At 35.6% G+C, this 25,064-nt stretch overlaps 1 protein-coding gene across 4 annotated transcripts; it reads left to right on the top strand.

Annotated features, from left to right (window-relative positions):
* Positions 1 to 18,094: 18,094 nt before the first annotated feature.
* On the top strand, positions 18,095 to 25,064 carry LOC103700198 (kinesin-like protein KIN-14H). Of its 4 annotated transcripts, XM_039121117.1 has the most exons (9): positions 18,095 to 18,862; positions 18,952 to 19,057; positions 19,136 to 19,190; positions 21,926 to 22,046; positions 22,136 to 22,182; positions 22,704 to 22,913; positions 22,995 to 23,069; positions 24,639 to 24,785; positions 24,858 to 25,064. In XM_039121117.1, exons 6-9 carry the CDS (start codon positions 22,743 to 22,745, stop codon positions 25,047 to 25,049), a joined length of 585 nt encoding a protein of 194 aa, XP_038977045.1. In that variant the 5' UTR covers positions 18,095 to 18,862; positions 18,952 to 19,057; positions 19,136 to 19,190; positions 21,926 to 22,046; positions 22,136 to 22,182; positions 22,704 to 22,742; the 3' UTR covers positions 25,050 to 25,064. The 4 variants fall into 4 exon arrangements, with proteins under 4 accessions (XP_038977045.1, XP_038977044.1, XP_038977046.1 ...); XM_039121116.1 differs by lacking the exons at positions 18,095 to 18,862; positions 18,952 to 19,057; positions 19,136 to 19,190 and adding an exon at positions 21,481 to 21,539 and having other exon boundaries at positions 21,645 to 22,038; XM_039121118.1 differs by lacking the exons at positions 18,095 to 18,862; positions 18,952 to 19,057; positions 19,136 to 19,190 and adding an exon at positions 21,481 to 21,539 and having other exon boundaries at positions 21,645 to 22,046; positions 22,704 to 22,814.

Below are 25,064 nucleotides of genomic sequence, written 5' to 3'. Positions count from 1 at the left end.
AAGAGCCATCTGACCGTTGCAGATAAGCTGGTGACTTTTCTTATTGGGTAGCCGTTAAAATAATTTTATTAACCCGTATCTCTCTCTCTCTCTCTCTCTCTCTCTCTCTCTCTCTCTCTCTCTCTATATATATATATATATATATATATATATATGGAGCTCAGCTTGTGCAAATCTCTTTATTTATTGGATGAACTTGATATTAATAGTGGCAATATTAATATACTTGATCAATACTAACATTTTTAACTTAATATATGATAATTATTCATATTGCTGGTATTAATATGATTATTGCTTAATTGATCATTGAATCTATCTATTTATAATAATCTATCGCTTTATTATATTGTATTTCAAAAATAATTAAAAAGAAGAAAATAACTATACTTCAGGCATGGCATTGAACCAATATTAAAGATGCTGGTTCTGAAATGACAAGAATTTTTGCACGTAAGATCCGTTTGTCATATAGATACCAATATTATGATGGAGTTCTTGATTGAAGAAAAAAATTGTACCTTACATATCAAATGGGGTCATTATTAATGATAAAAATTTCTGCATGAAGATTTAATTTATACGTTAGTAATATTAACATCAAAAATTTATGTTTGACTATCATTAAAATTTATTACTTAATATTCAACAAAAAATTAAACTGTTGAATCATCAATAAAAATATGGCTTAATGGGCAAGCCAATGAATTTCTGCTAGATCATCATTAAAGCTCGTTGCTCAATTAAATTAATGCACAAAAAAAATTTAGCTATTGAAATATTCTATTTATTATAGTTTATTTTACTAGTATACTACACTTTAATAATAGTTGAAAAAAAAGAGGAAAAAAAAGCATTCATGTATATTACGAGTTATATACTAATTTGACTAATTAAATTGGTACATGTGTTTATTAAATGTAATTTAATTTACATTAGATTTTTCAACGTGGGACTCGAAATTATTGGATAAGTTGAGATGGAAGCTTTAATGATTGAACATTTCAATCAAAAAACAAAATAAAAAATTAGTCTGAAATTATTTTGAAATAAAACGTTATATTTAAAATTTAGAGGTTGCCCCGACTCGAGACTCGATTACTCTGAGGACCCCTTGGAGGTTAGTGGGGGTTGTTGGGGGAATGCATACCACGTGAAGTCACTTTATTTTATTACTAATAGAAGCACGTAATTCACGAGCCCAATTGACCATTCCTCACCGCCTCTTGCATATCGGCAGTCCCACCGTTTGAAAGACCCCCATTCCATGCCAATGTAGCTTACTCCACCCAAAACATGGGCATCCCCGTCCGCTTCCTCCTGCTCCTCTTCTCTCTTTGGCATTCCGGCTCTCCGGCCACTGCTCGACCACCCAAACGGGCCGTACCACTGTCCTTCGACAAGCCGAAAACTTACATCGTCCATGTCCATCGAAACCTCGCCTCCTCTTCGTCGGAGAACCCCGAAGAACTGGAGAAGTGGTACAAGTCCTTCTTACCCTCCGACATGTTGCGCTCCGGCGAGCCGCGGTTGATCCACTCTTACACTGTCGCAATCAGTGGTTTCGCCGCGAGATTGACCGAAGAAGAACTGTGGGACGTGAAGAAGAAGCCCGGCTTCATCCACGCCTACCCCGACCGGCTAATTCCTCTCCAAACCACCCGCACGCCGGCCTTCTTGGGCCTATGGGGAACACCGCAAGCTTCTGGAACAGCTCTAACTACGGCGAAGGTGTGATCATCGGCGTGCTGGACTCCGGAATCTCGCCGGACCACCCTTCGTTCCGCGACGAGGGAATGCCCCCTCCACCTCCAAAATGGAAGGGGGCTTGCGACTTCAGCACCTTCAAGTGCAACAACAAGCTCATCGGGGCGAGGTACCTTGTCAGGGGCTGGGACTTCATGCACAAAACCTACGATGGAGGGGACCAAGAAGAACCCACTACAGTAAAAGTGTGAAAAGCCGACGCTTAAATGCCGACGCTAAGGGAAAGCGTCGGCATTTCCTGCTCCCTGCGCCAACCTTTCCCGACGCTCTTGGTGAGCGTGGAAAATTTGAAGCATTGACGACGCTTAAACGCGTCGTCGTAGACTTGAGGCTAAAACGACGCTTATAAGCATCGCCAAGGCCCCCTTAAAACGCAGCGCCCGACCCCAAGCCCGCATTCTTGCCCTAGCTACTCCCGATACCCTTATTTTTCTCTCCGGCGCTGCCCTTGCCTTCGTCTCCGGCGCTGCCCTTGCCTTCGTCTCCGGCGCTGCCCCTAATCTCCCTCCTCTCCGGCGGCTGAAAGCCACGAATCGGACTTCCTTGACGCCAAACGGCCACGTTCCAGAAGGCCTATCTCCTCTCCGGCGTCGACCGACCGACCCCATCGCGCGCTCCGCCCGAGGTAGTTTCTCCTACTCCATTCTCTCCCTCCGTCTCGCTTGTTCTCCTCCTTCTCCTCCTTCCTCACACGCTCCTTCTCCTCTTCTTTTGTATAAGCCTTGATCGAGCTTTCGTCCTCGAGAATCACACCAACTATGGCAAAAATATGTTTTAAGGGGATCGGAGCAGCTCAAACAGGTTAGTGCCTCCTTTGTAATGGAGATGAGCAACATTTGATATTAGAGACATCAATATGTGCTGTAAACGATAAGCCACCTACTAAATTTTTTCTCTGCGGAGAAGATGGATTAGGATCGACAAGATCGTGCCTACTGTCTAGACTCTTTTCAGCACTTCTGGGTTACTAATAGATTTTTGCAGTAATTTTTGCATACTCAAATTTCTGGGCTACATAATTTGGTACATTTGAAGAAGTAATTCTCATATTTAGTTAATCTTGTGGAATTATGCCTGACTTAAAATATGTTATTAAAATGCACTTTCAGAAATTTAGAGCCTCCATTAATTCAAATTTCTTAAAAAAAAATGTGTATATGATACAGTGTATACATATAAATATATATACATAGTTACATTGTTCATACATAGATACTTATATGTGTGTATATATTCATGCATATGATGTATATTCATTGATATGCATGTATTAATAGTTTATGTAAATGCATATGCACATGCATAGATTCATGCATATGTTCAGTGAGATGTATAATATTTGTAACATATGTGCGCATGTACATGTATACATGGACTTATTTAAGTGTTCATATTATTAGCACAGACTATTTTAGGTATGAATGTTTGCATTTATGTATGTTTTGGTCAAGAGCGAACTATGTAGGACAAAAATGATTGCTAGCTTATTAATTGGCAATTTCAGCATGAGCTTTTGTCCCTTGTTATGACTTGCATTAATGTGAAGATATCATTTAAGTCTATTTTGTATCATGGATGAAACATATTGACAGCTTTGAGTTGCTCTATGTACCTTAAAGTTTGTTTGGCGTCACTCCTGTATAATGCTTTTTCTTCTACTGTTGCCTGGCTCCAAGAACCTTCTTAGCTATGATATAGTTAATTTAGACAGTAATATCTTATTGTTACATGGATATGTTTGGCAGACCCTGCCAATCTAGATTGCACAGAAGGGTATACACCTATAAGATAATCATAATAATTAAGATGATTTAATATTTATAAATGCATGTAATATGTCCGTATAATGTTACAGGTTTATGTGTGGTTTATCACTTTGATCACCAGAATATGACAACAGAACAGTTCTATCGTTAACTCAAGCAATATACAAAAGGGAAACTAGTTAAATTCTGAAATATGTGCATTTCCAATTTGATGCAATGTACAGACTATTGCATGACTTTATGTGTTCCTGTTTTGTCTAGTTTGGTCACCCATCAAGCAATGGGAAAAGTAAGAATAGTAAAAGAATTTCTTGTTCAATCTTTATTAGAATGTTGATTTAATTGTTCATATGACAACTAACGAAATTCTTTTGTTACGAACAATAGAAGGTTTAGGTGAAGACTTGTTGCCTATATGAGATAATTGGAGATAGTTTTTTATACAAGGAATTTGTTGTAAGTGATAATGATGGCCTTTATGTTGATTCAACATGTGCTTGCAAAAAAGAGACATTGATGTTCATCCTGAGGTTTGTGGATACCTTTGCTCCAAAATGGCTTCCCAGTAATGGACTGCTATTTTTGTGATCTCTCTGCAATAGGTTTTTCTCACAAATCAGCAAAGTTTGCCCATTTGTTGGGAAAACAAAATGTTCACTTGTCCATTTTGATGACTATGTGAGTAGGTTTTGTGGCAAGTTGGTTGTTGAAGAATATAGGTTCTTCCAGAAGATATGGAGCAATATTTTAAAGACCAATGCAAGCTTTTGATTCTGCTACTGTTTATAGTGTGCAGTGACCTTAATGTGTTTCTTATGATTGATGCATGGCGTATTTAAAAGAAATCTGTATACTTTAGAATAGAAGCTCCTACTGACTTGGGTTGTAATGCTAGTTGTTCAGTTTTCTGCTGTCTATCATATTAATTTCCCCGGCAGTGTTTGCTTTTATAATCTAGTGATTCCAACATATTTATGCATTCGCTTGTCAGTATATTGCTTTTGCCGTGGATGATTGAAGTTGTTAGCTATAGAATTATTCTACTACTGGTTCTTTTCTGCTGGCATAATCTGGCTAGAACCTTCCTTACTGCAGATCTTCCAGACAGTAGCCCAGAAATTTCAAACTGTGGTGCAGTGCGTTAGTGTAGCTGTTCATTATTATTTGGTTAGTGGAATTTGATCCTCCAGATTATCCTTGGTAATAAAGTAACAAGAATATTTAATTATTTGCCATTATCATAGATTTTATGATTTACTCATGAATTGCCCATGACTGATTCAAAAACTTTGATGCCTTACAAATTAATGATGCTATATGTTGTTACTGGTGGTCTTGTTTTTGCTACTATTTATGGTTAGTTCTCACCAATTCTATTTTTCTTGTGAAGAAATATAATAGATAGTTCAATAATCAAAGTTTCTTTATTTTTGTTGTTTTCTAATCTTTGATCACCAGAAATCTTTCCAAACGTGAATTGTCCTCATTAGCTGAACTGTGCCCAAGAGCAGTAGAGTATAGAGATCAAATTGGTTTGGTATTAGAGTATCCATGTCATTCAATTGGAGCACATGTTAAACAACTGATGATCAAAAAGATTGACACAATAGAAGCTTATACATGTTAAACAACTGATAGTTCAAGCAAGCTATATATTGCAGGGCTTTAGTTTCTATCATTTCTCTGTTCTAATTGCAATTTGAGGAGTCCTAATTAGAGTAGGATAAGTGCAAAGTTTAGACCAAAAAAGGAATCTTATATTCTAGTTGTCCAGTAGATGCAGGGAGACATTCTTGTTGTATCAATATCATCGAATATACTTTATATTATATTTAATGTAGCTTTCTTCTTGAGAACATGATTTTGAATTAAATATTCTGGCAAAACTTTCCTGCCTGTCTAGCTACTATCTCTGCTTTAACTATCATAGCTGGTATCCCAGTAGTTTAGGATACCAGCTATGAGTTTTTTTTAAGAGCTACGACATTGGCATCTCAAATAGAGCATCATGAAATACGAAAATACATGCTCTTCTGAGAAGCATTATCTTCATTCCAGACAACATATTCGGACATTTAAACATATCAACAACTTGCAAGGATAAGAAATCAAACAGTAGGTGAGTTGATGTTTCTCGAACTGGTTGTTGTTGACATTCTTAAATAAATTTCATGTGTTCATGCTTGCGTTGGTACATCCACAGGGATTGTAGGTGAAGAGCCCTCTCTTTCACCCCTTTCACCGACACTGTTATCTGCAAACTTTAAGCTTGCTGAGTGGTAACCTTTCTCTTTCTCATTCTCATTCCATTCAGCTGCATAATATACTTCTTCTGTTGCATTTGGTTTCGTGCCTTAATTACATGTGGACCTTTAATTACAAGTGGACCCCATTGTGGGAAATAAATCCGCACGATGGGTAGGGTGCAGCACATGAAACATTAATTACATTAATTACTTTGCATTTTACTTAATTTTGTTTATCTTTTTTTTAAAAACTGCAGTTCAATCGGTATTCCTAATAGAATGGACAAAAGTTGGATAAATAAGTTAAGATCTAGTGCTGAATATTTGGATGGAGTTCAGAATTTCATTAAGTTTGCTTTTGAGAAATCTAATATGAACGGAAAGATTTTATGTCCATGTCAAAAATGTGTAAACGGTTCTGCTCTTGATCCAAAAATTGTTGAAGAACATTTGGTATGGAATGGTTTTCTAAAGGGGTTATACTGAATGGGTACTCCATGGAGAGTTCATACCTTCATGTAACCAACCCTCCGATCTAGAAGACACCTTCAATTTTGAATGTAGTGACACGGAACAAAATTCTGTAGAAGAAGATGATATAAGGGGCCTACTTAGATATGCTCTTGGACATAATATCAGAACTATAGGAGAAGATGAGCGTGCAGTTATTGATCAGTCCATGCATGTTGAGGAATCTATACATGCTGATGACACAGCTCATTATGATAACTTGGTGAAAGATTGTGATCAAGAATTGTATCCGGGTTGTAAGAATTTTATGAAGATTTCTTTTCTTCTGCATTTATTACATTTGAAATATTTGAATGGGTGGTCCAGCAAGTCTTTTACCATGCTTCTTCAATTATTAAAGGATGCATTTCCGGAAGGTGTTACTCTGCCATCATCTTCATATGAAGCCAAAAAACTGATAAAAGAGTTGGACCTTGGATATGAGAAGATACACAGTTGTCCGAATGACTGCATTTATATCGTGGTGAAAATAGGAATCAAGAGTCGTGCCGAATATGTGGAACACCACGATGGGGAAAACATAAAGATGACGAGAATGATTCGTTGACTGAAGTGGATGCTGCACCGACTAAGAAAAAACTGGCTAAAATTTTGAGGTATTTTCCTCTTATACCAAGATTGAAAAGGATGTTTGCATCACCGAAGACGGCTTCCTCGATGAGATGGCATGACGAAGGCCGTACAAAGGATGGAATGTTACGACACCCAGCGGATAGTCCCGCATGGAAAGCATTTGATGATAGGCATCCCGAATTTGCTTCTGATGCTCGCAGTGTCAGACTGGGTTTGGCTACTGATGGGTTTAATCCCTTTCGAACTATGAGTTCTACATATAGCACTTGGCCGGTTGTTTTGGTTCCATATAATTTACCTCCATGGATGTGTATGAAATAGTCTTCACTCATTTTGTCAATGGTTATTGTTGCCCAAGGTGACAATCCGAGAGGGGGGGGGGGTGAATTGGTTTCTTCTAAATTTTGGTGTTTTAAAAGTTTTCTTAATTAAGTGCGGTGGATGCTTTCTTAAATTATTTGAATGAGTTAAACTAGAACAAAGATGGAAGATATTGCAAGAATAAACGTAAGCACATGCACAACACAAACACAACAATATATAGTGGTTCGGTGCTCTCCTTAGCACCTACGTCCACTCCCCAAGCGACCCCTTGGAAATTCACTATAATCCCGCGGATTACAGTTGGATTGTTTTCCGGGCTCACAATCCAAAAACCTTTGTTGGTTTTACGGGCTCACCAACGAACCTATACACTTTGGTTTTCCGGGTTCACCAAAAACCTTTGTTGGTTTTGCGGGCTCACCAACGAACCTTTACCCTTTGGTTTTCCGGGTTCACCAAAAACCTTTGTTGGTTTTACGGGCTCACCAACGAACCTTTACACTTTGATTTTCCGGGTTCACCAAAAACCTTTGTTGGTTTTACGGGTTCACCAACGAACCTTTACAAATAGTTTGACAAACAAAAAGAAAGATTCAAACTCCTAAATGAGCAAATGTAACAATATTAACTACAAATAAGAGTTAGAAAATATTTATCGCTTTGAAGTGGCTTCTCTCTTCTTTGTCAAGGATGCTTCACTCTTCAAGGGAGGATGGAGCTCTTGATGACTCTTTGAATCTGCTCAACCTCTTTCTTTGATTCTTGAATGAAGCTCTTGAATGAAGAAGATTAGGGCACTTTTGTTTTCTTGTGTACTCTTTTGATATTCCTTGCAAAAGTTATTCTATCTGATGAATAGTGCCCCTTTAAATAGCTTCCCACATCCTTTGGTCAAGCCCCAATGGTTAGATTTGAAAAACTAGCCGTTACTGACCTTGGGAAGGACAAAAAGTACATCTGCAGAACTAGCCGTTATGCTTCAGCCCGTGTTTGGGTCGGCTCAACCTGTCCTTGGGTCGACCCAACTTTCACTTGGGTCGACTCAAACATTCCTTGGGTCGACCCTCTCAGAAAACACAGAAACTTGAAATTCAGCCTTCCTTCCCTTGGGTCGACCCAACCTTTCTTTGGGTCGACTCAAACCTTGGGTCAGCTCAAACTTTTCTTGGGTCGACTCAAACCTTGGGTCAGCTCAAATTTTTCTTGGGTCGACCCAACTTTCAGAAAATTCAGAATCTTGAATTTCAGCCTTTCTTCACTTGGGTCGACTCAACCTTTCTTTGGGTCAACTCAAGGTTTACTTGGGTCGACTCAACTTCTTCTTGGGTCCACCCTCTCAGTAAATCCAGAGAACCATTTTCTGAGTTGTTTGAGGATCTTGATGTTTGGGTCGACTCATGCTTTCCTTGGGTCGACCCAACTCACTGTTCATCTGTGCCATTTTTGCAGAAGTGTGCCAAATGATTTCTTGATGTGCCGGGGTCGACCCAATCATCCTTTGGGTCGACTCAATCCACACTTTGCTGCATCTCAAGGTTAGATTCATTCAAATAAACAATGAAATGTATCTATATCAATTTATACAAATATACTGAGAGTAACAGACTTATAAATGAAGTATCGTTTTAACTTATAACATACTCTTGTTAAATGCTTGTTAATCATCAAAATAACACTATCATCCTCAATCTCCCCCTTTTTGATGATTACAAAATAAAGAGTATGAGCCTATTGATACTTGTCTTTAAAATCAGTTTTTGAAAGGGCTTAACTTGCTGAATTTCAGCTTTTCATATATAAGAGTGAAGTCTCCCCCTAAATCATTCAAATGTTGCCAATTTGACTTTTTGAATTACTCCCCCTTTCATTTATAATTCATTAAAGATGAAACTCCAAAAATTTGAGATAAAACATGAGTTTCAGATTATGTATCGAGGTGTGAAAGGTGCGTGCCAAATTCTGAAATTATATGTGCCAAATTCTGAAATTTGATATAAATTTTTGACTTGATCATTTTCATTGTTGCAAATTGCTCCCCCTTGGATGTATATGCTTTCCTATATGATTTTCAATTTGTTTTTACAAATTATTTCTCTTCTTTCTTTACTTCTCCTCTTATTACTCTATCTTTACTTCTCCCCTATTACTCTTTCTTTACTTATCCTCGTTTTTGTTACTCTATTTACTCTATCTTTACTTCTCCCCTATTACTCTTTCTTTACTTCTCCCCCTTTTTGTTATCATCAAATAGGTACATGGGAAAGGACACAATAACAAACATTCAAACTTCATTGATCAAAATAGGAACATTTTAGTACAATCATGCCAAAAACAAAAGCAAATACAATGTCCTCAATCAAGGTTCAAAATACATGATCAACACAAAATACATATGAGAACTAGATACATATCCTAGGCTCTAAACAAGATCGTGAGACTCTCCCAGATCGCTTGGCTACGGCTCTCTCGGGTCCCATTTCTCCAAATCTTGAAGTAATCTACTGTTTGGAGATGATTGGAGAAGATTTGAGAGTGGAAAATAAGGTTTTCGGAAGAGGACAAAGGGTAAACAGTGCCCTAGATAGCTCACGGGTCTCCCTTTTAACAGTGGGATCCCGACGTTGGGTCGACTCAAGAAACTTCTTAGGTCGACTCAACGTTGGGTCGACCCTATTCTGGGTTGGGTTGACCCAAGTGCAGAATTTTTCTTTTCTCTTTCTTTTTGCTTCTAAAAATTTTCCTTGCTTCCAATCCTTATAAATTCTTTCTGGGACAATGATACATGAGTAAGGAATCTATAGATAACAAGTTTGACTCATGTTTCATGGATTTTTAGAAATTGGAGGAATGTATCATGAGACTACTTGCTCCCTTTTATATTTCTTCAATAAAAAGGATCACATATACCTAATTCTCTCCTTAGCGTGCAGAATCTATCTTCACTCAAGGGTTTTGTGAATATGTCGGCTAATTGTTTTTCAGTGCATATATGCTCAATACATATATTTCCATTTTGCACATGATCCCTAATAAAATCATATCTTATTTCTATGTGTTTGGCTTTAGGAATGAGATATTTAGGATATAAGCCAGAAGTGATCTCTAAATGTAGATTCCAAAGATAGTTTTGAAATCAAGTGTAGAAGGAATCTTTTTCAAGTTATTTCAAGGAGTATCAAGAATAATATTCAAAGAAAGCACGAATGAAACTTCAATACCCTTTTTTTTTTTAATATATTAAGTATATAGCAACATGAGAGCAATCTAATTAATTTTTAGAGTATAGTATAAGAGCAGATAAAGATCAAAACTTATATACTCGAAAAACATAAGATTATGTTGAATCCTTAATTCTTAATGACTTCAAAGTTCTTTCATGATAATAAAAGTATTGGAGCATAGATACCAAAATATGAATTTATGCAATGTAGGATACATAAAATTCAGGGCTTTGAAAGTTCTTTGAAAGCTCTCTTAAAGACTTTCTTTTACTCCTTTAAAGATCATATCATCAAAATCAATTAAAATGAATTGGCTCATGATTGAAACACTAAAGTGCAAGCCAATAAGAGCTCATTAGTAGATTCCAAAGTAAATTTCCAATACTAAGACAAATGGAATCCTTTTCACTTAGTTTTCAAAACAAGTGATTTACCAATTAAGTACAGATGAAATCCAACTTTCAAAAGATATTCAATGAGGCACAAAGTTTAATACCACTTTACATTTTGTATTCTTTCTCTCATCTTTAGTTGTGAATTTACATGATTAAGTTCTATATGATCTCTCCCTCTGAAATTTTCTTTCTTCCCCTTAATTAATTATTCCATTTGAGAGTTTTAGAATTTGTTCAATAAAATTGTCAATCTCGAAAATATATTTTATTTTCATAAGACTCAAGGTTTGAGATAAGACAACCTTTATAGAACTCATCTCAAGGTATAAACTTATTATATAATTAAAGCAAGTCTTGCAATATAAGGAGGTTCATCAAAATCAATCCATAAAATTCAAGGTATGCATCAAATTAAAGTAACTTTAGGATAAGATACTGAATATCTAAAGCTCCCCCTTAAAAGATGCATTCTTCTTTAATTATTCTTATCTTTTGTTGAATTTCAGATTTTAATGATAAACGTGAATAAAACTGAAACTTTATGATATCAAGAATGTAGAGTGATCTAGAATTATTCAAAATTTATAGCAATCACTCTTTTTAATCTTTTAAGAACAAGTTATGCTTCCTCTTAATCTTTGAGAAAATGTACTGAAATATTAATCAGAAAATAATTCATTTGAAGCTCAAATTCTTTCAAAAGCATTTACATTTTCTTTCTTTTAAGAATCATTTGAGTGAGCTGAAATATTTCTAAACTTAAGATCATTCACTCTTTTAATAATATATATATACATATATATTTTGATAGAAGTCTTTAATAATGTAGGAGAGGAAAAAAAAAACATATAGATGATCATTGAAGTATATATATTTATAGAACTCAATTTCTTAATCAAAGTTTTTCAGCAATGTATATATGAAGCACAATAAATCTTTTCAATATCAAAATAAAATCACATATTTAAAAATATTTGTTTGCAATCAAGATCATCGAAAGACACATCATTCAGACCAATATTAGTACACTTTGAAGATAAGAAATGATATGTTTCAGATGCGTATCGGGGCAAGCAATCAAGGCATCAGAATTATTCTATTTTTCTTAAGCTGTAGTTTTATCTAGAAATTCATATTGAGTTTAAGCTTTTATACAAAATCAGATTCTGAATTTCATAAAGATTCTCAAGGAGGCTTTCAAAGTTGTAATTTGAGATATGTATCTTCACATTGTAGCTCATCTTAAATCATTACGATTGAAAACACATATTTCAAACATATAAGAGCATATTCAGAATATTTGTATTTATGTTGAGTTTTGGTATGAATTTGAACATTATATACCAAAGTTAAGCAAGTTGAAGGATAAAACAAAATCAATTCATTTTGCCTAAATAGAGATATCCTTCTCTTCTCCTTTTTACAAATTTATTCAACTTTCAGATTTTAAAGATGATTGTGAACGACAATTCTGAAATTTCTTTTCAATAATACCAAATAAAAATTTTATGTAGTATTTCAAACATTCAATCAAATTGTCCAAGCATGGAGCATTACAAAATATTGAGAACCCATAATTCAAGACATCATGCCATATGCAAAATATATTATGTGTTAAGTCATGCATTAAAATATTAAGAGCAAGCATGTCAATGATCAAAATCAATTCTTTTCAAATAAACTCCTCCTATTTAAATATAATCTTGCAAATGATTAAAAATTTGAATTGATTCTTCTTATATACTTTCATTTTTACCTTCTTATGCTCTATACTCTATTTGCTCCCTATCCGGTGGAGTTGGAAGGGGCACGAGGTACTACCACTAGCCTCCCCATTGGCACCATCCCTATAATGAGCAATGTAGAAATGTTAAACTGTTCTCTTTAGCAACAAGATATTCACTCCAAACTCTCCCTATTTAAATATAATTAATTACGGATTTTATCCCTTCCAAAAGAATGTTCACACAAGTCTCACAAATATGCTGAATATATTATGCTTGCGCTGCTTTTACTTAAGATTGGAGTATTTACTTAGCTTTTACTTCTTCTGAGCAATGTTCATTTTCTTTTTCTTTATCTCTCTCTCTTTTTGTCATTTTCAAGTAGTTACATGAAAGAGCAGAATAAAGAATTAATCTAATATGCTGCATATAAATATATATCATGCAAACAGCATTTTCATTATGCCCAATGATTCATAGCTTATCACAAGTTATTTTGAATTAGAAACTTGAGGCATAAACTTGTGTATTTCATGGTTATGCATTATACAGGCAAAAGTGAACTTCAATTTAATCATACCATGAAACAATTATCATTAGCATGAGAATGAAGCATGATATCAAGAAGATTAGCAATTAAATGTTTAATCATGCTACCATATAATTTCAGACTATTAATTTTGCTCAACTAACTCACAAGAGAAGGGTTTAGATTACCAATGCATTTAGCATTCTTCAAGCCAAATATCTTTTAAATTCTTTACATCCTTGGCTGAAGAAAATCTCTCTTTTTTTTTTCTTTTTTTTTTTTGTTTGCAAGGGGATGTTTATTTTATCTTTCATCGAGGTGTCCTTCAAGTTGAAATTTCTTGCTCATAAGTCCTGTATCATTAGCTAAATCTTTTTCTTTTCTTGAAGGCAATTCATTAGGTTCTCTAGGATACAAAAACATTCATACAACATATTTCTTAACTAGATGACTCAACATGAGACATGATAATAATTGAATTTGAGTCACTTTACTCAAGAGATTGCCTAAATATAAGCAAGCACAAGTCACTTGAACTAAAGAGATAACTTCATTAAGTAAAATGGTTCAAGGACAAGCATGTGAGGCAATAGAAGAATTCATCAAGGTCAAATCAAATTTTTTTTTATTTTCAGAATTAATTTAGCTTAGATTCTATTTGCTTAAGATAATTATCAATAAGATATACAAGTTGAGTTTTAATCAAATTATCTTAAACAGTTGTTTCTATCAAAAATTTTGATTATGATTTAGTTTTCAACACTAATAATCATGTTTCAGGGAGTTGAGCAATCTTCTTTTAGAGCAATTAGGATTTTATTTTGACTTATGAGTGATAGTTTAAAAGAATTAATATTCATGCTTTAAAAGATTTTTATGATCAAGTTAAGCATGACATGTTACAATTAATCAGTAGAATTTGAGATAATTTTAGAGAAAGATATTAATCATGGATACAATGATTATGCTCAATGAAGTTTTAACATGAAGGCATGAAATCAGCATCAATCATTTATACTAGAGAGAAAATTTAGATTTTGAAAACTTGAAGGAGAAAGTTATACATATTCATTCATTGTTTTCTTATCATCATGCAAGCACTAGAAAATTTCATGCTAAGATCGTGTAGATAAGATTTGTCATACATACAAGGCATTTAATAAATATTCAATAGCCTAACTGAATTTATAAAGTTAAGCATATCAAGACATAAAATGACAATTTAAATTACATTCACAAATGATGAAATAAAATTTATTTATAAGTCACGTGCCATGGCACCCAATTAAGAGTTTCACATGAGCTTCAAGGGCTGCTTTGACACATTTGCAAGATAATCTCAGTTTTTCATTTTAGGTACCCAAGCTTGCTTGGGTCTTTGGGAGTTAGTGCATATGGTTCCTTTTGGAATCCAAATCTGTTTAATTGTAATAATTTTATCATTTGATTTGCTTGTATTGAAACAATAGGTAAAGTTTTTATGCCTATTCTTTTCATATTTGAAACAAGTTATCTTATTTGATGGTTTGCTTGGTGAATTAATTACCTTTTTATTTAGAGGTTTATTGTTAAGTAAGGAAGTCCAGTCAAGTTTTGATTTATCAAAATCAGCATGTTGGCTTTCAAACATTGTTTTTAATCTTTCTGAACTTACAGTGAATTTGTTAATAAAAGATTTCAGTTGGTTAACCTTTTTACTTAAGTTTTGATTTTCTTTAATTAAATTCTGATTTTTCTGAATTAATTCTTCTGAATTTAACCTTAAATGTTCATTCTCAAAATTTAATTTGTCTTTCATTTCAACGGTAGAATTTCTTTCTTCTGACATTTTCAGATTTAGCTTTTTATTCTTTAAACTAAGCTTCTTATTTTTTAAATTAAGCTTCTTGTATTCTAAGTATAAATCAGAAAAAGCATCATGAAGTTCATCAAATGTAAAATCAGATTGAGCTTCAGTATGTACTTGATTTTTGAATGAGAAATCACTTTGTGTTCGAGTACATACCTCATCTTCATGTGCTACAAAACATAGATTTTCAGTTTCAGTTTGATACTCTTCTTCTTCGGAACTAGTTTCAAATTCACTAGAAACGTTAGTGCATTCATATTTAACTTCAAGCATATTCCATATTTCCTTAGCAGTTATGCAAAAAGATATGCTATTAAGTTCACTATCATCCAATGCACAATATAGAATATTCATGGCTTTTGCATTTTGCTGAGCCCTTTCTTTATCATGATTAGTGTTTGTGTGTAGCCCATTGACTATGATACTCCATAAATCGTAGTCATGTGCTTGAATGAAAATGCGCATGCGTGCTTTCCAATATGTGTAGTTTATACCATCAAATAGTGGAGGTCTATCAATTAATTGTCCCTCACTCATAGAACATCCCACTTGGGTTGTCATGATCTTTAACTCTTGATTGTGAGATCAATGAGTACTATTAGAGCACCTTGCTCTGATACCACTTGTTGCCCAAGGTGACAATCCAAGGAGGGGGGGGGGGGGTGAATTGGTTTCTTCTAAATTTTGGTGTTTTAAAAATTTTCTTAATTAAGTGCGGTGGATGCTTTCTTAAATTATTTGAATGAGTTAAACTAGAACAAAGATGGAAGATATTGCAAGAATAAACGTAAGCACATGCACAACACAAACACAACAATATATAGTGGTTCGGTGCTCTCCTTAGCACCTACGTCCACTCCCCAAGCGACCCCTTGGAAATTCACTATAATCCCGCGGATTACAGTTGGATTGTTTTCCGGGCTCACAATCTAAAAACCTTTGTTGGTTTTACGGGCTCACCAACGAACCTATACACTTTGGTTTTCCGGGTTCACCAAAAACCTTTGTTGGTTTTGCGGGCTCACCAACGAACCTTTACCCTTTGGTTTTCCGGGTTCACCAAAAATCTTTGTTGATTTTACGGGCTCACCAACGAACCTTTACACTTTGGTTTTTCGGGTTCACCAAAAACCTTTGTTGGTTTTACGGGTTCACCAATGAACCTTTACAAATAGTTTGACAAACAAAAAGAAAGATTCAAACTCCTAAATGAGCAAATGTAACAATATTAACTACAAAGAAGAGTTAGAAAATATTTATCGCTTTGAAGTGGCTTCTCTCTTCTTTATCAAGGATGCTTCACTCTTCAAGGGAGGATGGAGCTCTTGATGACTCTTTGAATCTGCTCAACCTCTTTCTTTGATTCTTGAATGAAGCTCTTGAATGAAAAAGATTAGGGCACTTTTGTTTTCTTGTGTACTCTTTGATATTCCTTGCAAAAGTTATTCTATCTGATGAATAGTGCCCCTTTAAATAGCTTCCCACATCCTTTGGTCAAGCCCCAATGGTTAGATTTGAAAAACTAGCCGTTACTGACCTTGGGAAGGACAAAAAGTACATCTGCAGAACTAGCCGTTATGCTTCAGCCCGTGTTTGGGTCGGCTCAACCTGTCCTTGGGTCGACCCAACTTTCACTTGGGTCGACTCAAACATTCCTTGGGTCGACCCTCTTAGAAAACACAGAAACTTGAAATTCAGCCTTCCTTCCCTTGGGTCGACCCAACCTTTCTTTGGGTCGACTCAAACCTTGGGTCAGCTCAAACTTTTCTTGGGTCGACTCAAACCTTGGGTCAGCTCAAATTTTTCTTGGGTCGACCCAACTTTCAGAAAATTCAGAATCTTGAATTTCAGCCTTTCTTCACTTGGGTCGACTCAACCTTTCTTTGGGTCAACTCAAGGTTTACTTGGGTTGACTCAACTTCTTCTTGGGTCGACCCTCTCAGTAAATCCAGAGAACCATTTTTTGAGTTGTTTGAGGATCTTGATGTTTGGGTCGACTCATGCTTTCCTTGGGTCGACCCAACTCACTGTTCATCTGTGCCATTTTTGCAGAAGTGTGCCAAATGATTTCTTGATGTGCCGGGGTCGACCCAATCATCCTTTGGGTCGACTCAATCTACACTTTGCTGCATCTCAAGGTTAGATTCATTCAAATAAACAATGAAATGTATCTATATCAATTTATACAAATATACTGAGAGTAACAGACTTATAAATGAAGTATCGTTTTAACTTATAACATACTCTTGTTAAATGCTTGTTAATCATCAAAATAACACTATCATCCTCAGTTATTCCAGGTGATAAGGGCCCGGGTAATGATATTGATGTTTTTTTGTAGCCTTTAATAGAGGAATTGAAACAGTTATGGGGGGGTATTGATGCACTTGATGCTTTTACTGGTCAAACATTCAAATTGCGTGCAGCTCTTATATGGACTATTAATGATTTTTCTGCATATGCTAATTTATCCGGTTGGAGCACTAAGGGGCGTATTGCATGTCCTTCTTGTGGAGATTCAACCCATTCATATTGGTTAAAAAATGGACGAAAGTTCTGTTATATGGGCCATCGTCGATGGTTAGAACCAAACCATCCATTTCGATTTCAGAATGATCTGTTTGATAGTACCACAGAGTTGCGTTCTGCCCCTATTCCACCAACTGGTACCGAAGTTCTTAGACAAATGCATGGCACAAATTACATACCTGGTAAGGTCTCCAAATGTTTAAAGAAGAGGGGAAGGGAGGATGTTGGTAGCTCATTAAATGAAGGGTTAATATCAGAGATTTTAGAGGATGCTAACTTTTTTGAGAATGATGACAATGCATATGGACAGGAAAATGATGATGACACATTGGTTGCTTCTACACATAAACAGTTATGGAAAAAAAGGAGTATTTTTTTTGATTTACCTTATTGGGAGTATAATCTTCTTCGACATAATCTTGATGTCATGCACATAGAAAAGAATGTTTGTGATAACTTGATTGGAATATTGTTAAATCTTGATGGAAAGACTAAAGACAACTTGAAAGCGCGTCTTAATTTGAAAGATATGGGCATACGACAAGAGCTTCATCCGACAGAGCTTGCCAATAATAAATTTTATATACCTCCTGCATGTTATACAATGTCTACTCAAGAGAAAGATCTTTTTCTAACAGTTCTGAAAAATTTGAAGGTTTCTGATGGGTACTCATCGAATATTTCACGATGCGTAAATCTCAAAGAGCGAAAACTTTCAAATCTTAAAAGTCACGATTGTCACATTTTGATGCAAGATATCTTTCCATTGGCTTTAAGATCGTCAACACCGAAACAAGTTTTTGCAATTGTTTCTCAATTGTCATCATTCTTTAAGGCATTATGTTCCAAAGTTCTTGATCCTAAGGAGCTTGATCAATTGGAGTCTAATGTTGCACTTACACTATGCCATATGGAAAAGATCTTTCCTCCTGGATTTTTTACTATTATGGTTCATCTACTCATTCACCTAGCGGCGGAAGCTAAACTTGGTGGACCGGTTCACTACCGATGGATGTATCCTATTGAGAGGTGATTTTTCTAAACTCTAATGTCCATATTTAATAATCAGTTTGATTTTGATATTTATTTTAAAAATTTATTGTTGAAGGTTTCTTATGCGCTTAAAAGATTATGTACGCAATCGAGCCTATCCCGAGGGCTCGATTGCTGAAGGATATATTGCTGAGGAGTGTTTGACATTTTGTTCGAGATATCTTGAAGGTGTTGAAACGGTTTTCAATCGACCTCAAAGGAATTGTGATATCATAGAGAATGCAGATGTTTACAAGTTCTCATCTGGCGGAAGAGTTTTGGGAAAAGTTGAAAGTGTTGTTCTTGACCAGAAATCGTTGGCACAGGCACATCGCTATGTCTTACTTCATAGTGATATAATATCCGAGTCTCGCAGGTTAGTACGGTTAATTGAAATCTAAATTTACTGTCATGTCAGGAGAATGTAATATTGGTATTTAATTAAAGATAACCTTGATCGTGCAGAGAATTTTTAATAGCTCAACGAAGTCTCAACCATAATATTCGTCCTACACCAAGGATTGAGCAACGATGGTTGGTTGAGTTATTTCCAGAATGGCTTTTCAAACAGGTTAGATGTCTAATATATTAAGCTTTTTTTTAAATTTTATAGAGAGAAATTAATCATTATTTCTATAATTCTTTTTAGGTACCAATGATGATGGAGAGGAATTGTTCTGAGGAGTTAATAGTCATTGCTCGAGGTCCGAATAATATTGTCAACAGATATGGTGGGTTCATTAAAAATGGTTTTAAATTTCATCCTAAAGAGCGTGAGAAATTTAGAAAAACCCAAAATAGTGGGGTTATGGTTGAGGCGGATGGAAAAAATTATTATGGTGCTCTAACAGATATTTATGAGCTGGATTATTATGGAAATTTTAAGGTAGTATTATTTCGATGTGATTGGGTGGATATAAACTCACCTAGAGGTTTGAGGCAAGACATAAATGGATTCACACTTGTAAATTTTTCAAGGTTGATACATACAGGTGTGCTATTGAAAGATGATCCATTTGTTTTTTCATCTCAAGCTCGACAAGTATTTTTTGTGCAAGACTCAAAAGATAAAAATTGGTCTCTTGTTATTAAGACGAAACCTAGGGACTTGTATGATATGGAAAAAAGGTTGCAAGAGGAGGACGATGATACTTATACTCAGTGTATGCCTTATAATATTGTGCCAACTGATGAAGTAAATGCGCCAAGGAGTTTGATTAGGATGGATGTTGAATGAGAATGTAGTTTCATAATGGTAAGTACAATTTATCATTTAACCAAGTATTATATTCTCTTTTATTAGCCCTTTATTTAGTATAAATTTATTATTTAACCAAATATTGATTCTTTTTTGTGCATTCCAGGTAACAATATGCCCCGAGGGAGACGATTTAGAGATGTGGAGTTCCAGCATTCTCAGGTGGGATCTACTTCTGAGCAGTCCCTGCAGTCCCAGCAGCCATGTGAGCACCAGCAGCACGAGTCAGGATCTCAGCACGAGCCTCCTGCTGATTGTCCGGAGGATGAGCTCCGGATCTAAGGTAATTCGATTTAAAGTTCATATTTTATGTTCATATTTGTCTTCAACTTTTTAAAACTTTTTAATTTTAATAGATGGACAAGGGATGGTGAGGACGAGACGGGGACCCACTCAAGCAAAGGATGTGTGGAAGCTTCCTCCGGGTGAGAAGATCATCATCCGATGCAACGAATTGGGGCAGCCCATCAATAGAGCTGGAAGTCTACTATCAAGCATTTTAGGATCGGTTGCACGCAAGGGTCAGCTGTGTCCACTCAACTATACGAAGTGGAATGACATGCTTCCTTCGTATAAGGTTGAGCTTCTTAGACTTATACAGGTAATGAATTGAATTTATTCTTTTTAATTCGACACCTCCTGTATATTAATTTGCTTAGTATCATAATTTTATTTTAGATGTTTAATATTATTATAACATTCTGAATCTTGTTGTAGGATAAGTTTGTACTCTCTCCAGAGAGCCATGATTGGGTGCTAAAGTCCCTCAATCGCAAATGAAAAGAATATAAAGCAAAATTGAAGACGGACTTCAAGCGCGAGGGTATGACAGAGGAGGAGGTTGCTCGTGTGACTCCTCCTGATGTATACCCTCAGCAGTGGAGGGAGCTTGTTCACTACTGGTTTTCTGAAAGAGGACAGGTCACGTATATTGTTTCAATATTTTATATTATATTTATTATTAATATAGATTGCGAATATATACATTGAATCATATTATACTGTGTGCTTTTATTTTGGCAGACATATTCTAATATTGGTAGAGCTGCACGAGCATCTCAAACAGTTCCTCATACTTCAGGCTCGAAGAGTTATGCGAGACGTAGAAATGAATTCGTAAGTTTGTTTGAAACTATTTGAAACTCTACTAACATATAGCACGTATCATGATATATAGTTTGGCAATATACTTTCCGTATGTGTAGATAGTAGAGCATGGAAGGGAGCCTGGTGAGGTAGAGTTTTATAAGATGACCCACACTCACCGAGATGGCAGCTTTGTCCGGGACGAGTCGAGAGATATAGTTGTATGTATTCATTTTTTATTTGATCATAATTATTTTATTAATTTTACTTCCTTTAAATTATTAATGTGACTGTTTATTTTTTGAGAGAGATATAGGAAAGAGCTACAAATCTCATTTCAGAGCGCGTCGGGGAGTCATCATCATCCGACGGGGCCAGTCGCGTCGAGGCTCAGGTCTATGTAGAATTGATGGGCCCAGAATGTTATGGACGCGTGAGGGGTTACGGTATCGGAGTTACCCCCACTCAGCTGTCTGCAGTGAGCCGATATACCCAAGATGCCAGACAAGGTACTAGCACTGTAGAGGTTTGTAGTTTGAAGACAGAGATGGCACAGTTAAAGCAGTCATATGAGACAAGGATAGAGGAGATGAGGCAGAGTCATATGACTGATATGGCGGAGTTGAAGCAGAGCCAAGAGTTGAAGATACAATCTTTGCAAGATCAGCTTGACCATATTTCATCTTTTTTGCAGAGATTTGCTCCTCCGGTACATAAATAAATATATTTGAATATTTTATATAATTATAATGTATTCTTGTATGAGCGTGATGACTTTCGTATTTTTAGTTTCTAAAGTATTTTTTTCTTGTAGGTTGCTGATACTTCATCTACTCGTAGAGATGATGATGCCGTCGACTCTTGATACATCGTAGATTGTGTACTTACGATTTTGAGATGAATGTTTTTAGATTGTTTTAAATTTTTTTTTTTTTGATACTTACCTCAATTTCCAAAATACGATTATGCCAGAACTTTGATAAGTATAGATCTTGGAAAGGACTTTAAGTAGTATGTTCTATGTTGACTTGACAGGAACATGGTTTCCAAAATCTTATGTATAACAATTAGTTTGTAGAGTTTGATCGGTTTAAGATAGATAATGCAGATTCGGTCAACCTCAGCCAAAGGAAGAAACACTATCTAGACACTCCACTCCATTTTAGGTCCTAACGGGCTCCAGGGCCAATAGACCGGTCCCATTACTGGTATAATGGTATAACCCTTGCACTATTGACAAGTCTTCTCGCTCTTTTCTCTGCAAATTAGTGACTGACATGGATCATTTGCTGCTACTTGGTACAGGTCCAGCATCCCAGTAATGCTGAGTTAATCCATAGTGGATTTGCAGGGTGAGAATTTTTAACACGTATTACTATTGCTTGATCAATTGAAGTATTGAATTGGCATCATCCAGCTAAAAAACATGCATTTGTTAGCTATAGAAATTTAAGTTGTATGCCATATTTTAGGTGGTTAATTTTGTTTAATTTGCTTTATGATCACTTTGCAAACTGGCATTTTCTGATTGCAATACAACTTTCTTATATGGTTTACATGGTACTGTTGTGGTAAATGAAGGTGATTCATGTAATGATCGAGGTTAGTGTATGTGCCAGTATGTATTCAATCTTTGATTTGTAAACCTACTTCACTGATTGACTTCAGTTTTCTAGATGGCCTTTGAATCTGTATTATAAATTTTCTGCTTGAGTTTGAGAATGAGGGCACGGACAAGATGCTCTTCAATTTGATTTCACATGAGCTCTCACTGCTGCTCCATTGATTTGATAAATGTCATTTTATCATTATTTTTATATTTATAATTATGTCACTAAAGACCCATAGCTTTTTATGTTGGATGTTCTTCCAGTCATCTCAGCAAGAGGCTATTAAACAGAAAGAAGAGTTAATGAAGGAAGTAGGTTGCCTTAGAAGTGAATTGCATCAAGTAAGAGATGAACGCGATCATACATTAGCCCAGGTGCAAAATTTAAGTGTTGAAATTGCAAATTATGAAGAAATGACTGGAAAGTCCTCAAAGGCTTTGGATAGCTTAACAACAAAATCTACTGCCCTTGATGTTTGTTGTATCTTCTCGTTTATTTTGAAAGTTGTGTATTTGCTATTATGACTATTTATTTTTTAAATTATATATTTGCAGGAAACGTGCTCTTCCCAAAGAGAGCAGATACAGGTATTGCAGCATCAGCTTGCTGCAGCAAATGAAAAGTTGAAGGTTAGTGGTGTGCTGTCGTAGGCAACCAAAAATAAAACCTATACTTCTAAAAATATATATGTAGTAGTGCGAGTAAGGATCGTTCCCACGGAGAGTATCTAGCCTAGTTTTATGCAACTTGAACAAGGACGGAGGGGGGTTTTGAGTATAATGAAAATAATAAAACAACTAAAGAAGAATTCAGATTTAAGTATTGAAATCAATCAAAAGAACAAATCTTGGTCTAAGTCAACATCCACCATCGGAATTTTACAACTGATCATTGATGCAAAGATATCAATTTGCACTTTGAATGTCCACCGATAGAAATATTTTTCTATCTCTTCTTAGTTGTAGTTAATTAAAAACAAGCGATCTAATTAACCCTAACTACTAAACAACCCAAGACAAGCGCTAAAGGTTTAATCTAGTAGCAGCCTTAAGAATTAGAGAGATCGATGAAACTAAACAACACAAACACAAGCGGTTGCATTTGATTTAGCCGAGTATTCTTCCTAAGATCTGAAAATTTCTAATGCAGCAAATTATTAGATCTTAGTTGCTTCACAGATTAGAGGAATCAAACAATTACGGATTTGATATCTAACCTAGCAGTAGATTGCAACGAATAATAAACTAGTAGGCCTCCTAGTCATTAAACGAAAATAATCATGAAAATATGCACAGAAGGACATTCGACATCAAAGCATGAATTGAACAATGAAAACAAATTCAGATCTCACAGTTTTATTGATTCCGAGGCTTCTGTTTTCTTAGACCAATAAAAGCTTTAGCCACGCAGAGCCATGGATGCAAACTTCCAAGGAGAAAAGAGAAAGAGGAGTCCTCCAAGAGAAAAGAGAAAGAGCCCCCTTTTCAGCCCCCTTTCTTTCACCTTAGGGGGCCCTTTCTTTCACCTTTATCCCTTCCAAAAAAATCTCCTAACAAATATTCAAATCTGACTAATTACGAAAAATAAAATAAAGTCCTAATATAACTAGGAAAGTGGTGTTTCCAGCTAGGATTTTCGTGCATCAAATCTGGAAACTTCTGAAAATTGACCGAGTCAAATCCACGTATTGCAGGCTAAGGACGTGCAGCAACTTCGAGACCGATTTTGACCTTGATAAAGTCAGTATCTATCAAAACTCAAAACATAAAAGTTGTAGAGCGTTTTTTTGGCATTCCACAGCATCTTGAATCATCTCAATCAGAGCTCGGATGAGAAAGTTATGCTTAAATTATGAAGCAATGTCGAAACTGTCCAAAATCATCCAATTAGCTTCGTTTTGTACTTAACGCTTCCATTTGCATCCTAAATCAAAATATAAGAATAATGAGTACATTTAGGCACAAAATAAGTATAAAAGACTAAATATTAAGAAAGAAAAATATGACATTTTGCATTCTCATCAGTTAGTGACAGCTGAGTTTCGAGAATTGTAATATCTGACTTTGTAGCAATATTTGATATTCTTGTTCCATGCCTTAGGGAAAGGAACTTGTTTTGGCAGCAGTAAAGCAAGAAACATCTTTTCAATGTTATTTAGCTATTTCAGTCAGTTTTAACAACTCTGTTTATTTTTCTAGATGGCTGATTTGACTGCCATCGAGACAATGACAGAATATGAAGGACAGAAGAAGACTGTAAAAGATTTGCAAGATCGTCTTGCAGATGCAGAGCCTCAAATCTTGGAAGCAGAGAAATTGCGCAAAAAGCTGCACAACACCATACTGGTACTTATGTTACTTATTGTGGCTGATTATTTTTGCCAATAATTTTGGTGCTAAATCTTCTTCGTTCTGTAGGAACTGAAAGGAAATATCCGAGTGTTTTGTAGAGTACGCCCTGTTTTACCTGGCAGTGATTGTGGTGGCACAGAGGGGTCAGTTGTTTCTTATCCTACATCACTTGAATCTCTTGGTACGCCCTGTTTTGTAGAGTACGCCCTGTTTCTTATCCTACATCCTACAGAGGGGTCAGTTGTTTTTTGGTATTAGTCTGGACTTTCATAT

The sequence above is a fragment of the Phoenix dactylifera genome, unplaced genomic scaffold (assembly GCF_009389715.1).
Source record: "Phoenix dactylifera cultivar Barhee BC4 unplaced genomic scaffold, palm_55x_up_171113_PBpolish2nd_filt_p 000977F, whole genome shotgun sequence".
NCBI lineage: Eukaryota > Viridiplantae > Streptophyta > Magnoliopsida > Arecales > Arecaceae > Phoenix > Phoenix dactylifera.
Note: the sequence above shows the minus strand (reverse complement) of the source record. Positions and strands in the feature narration are given on the sequence as shown.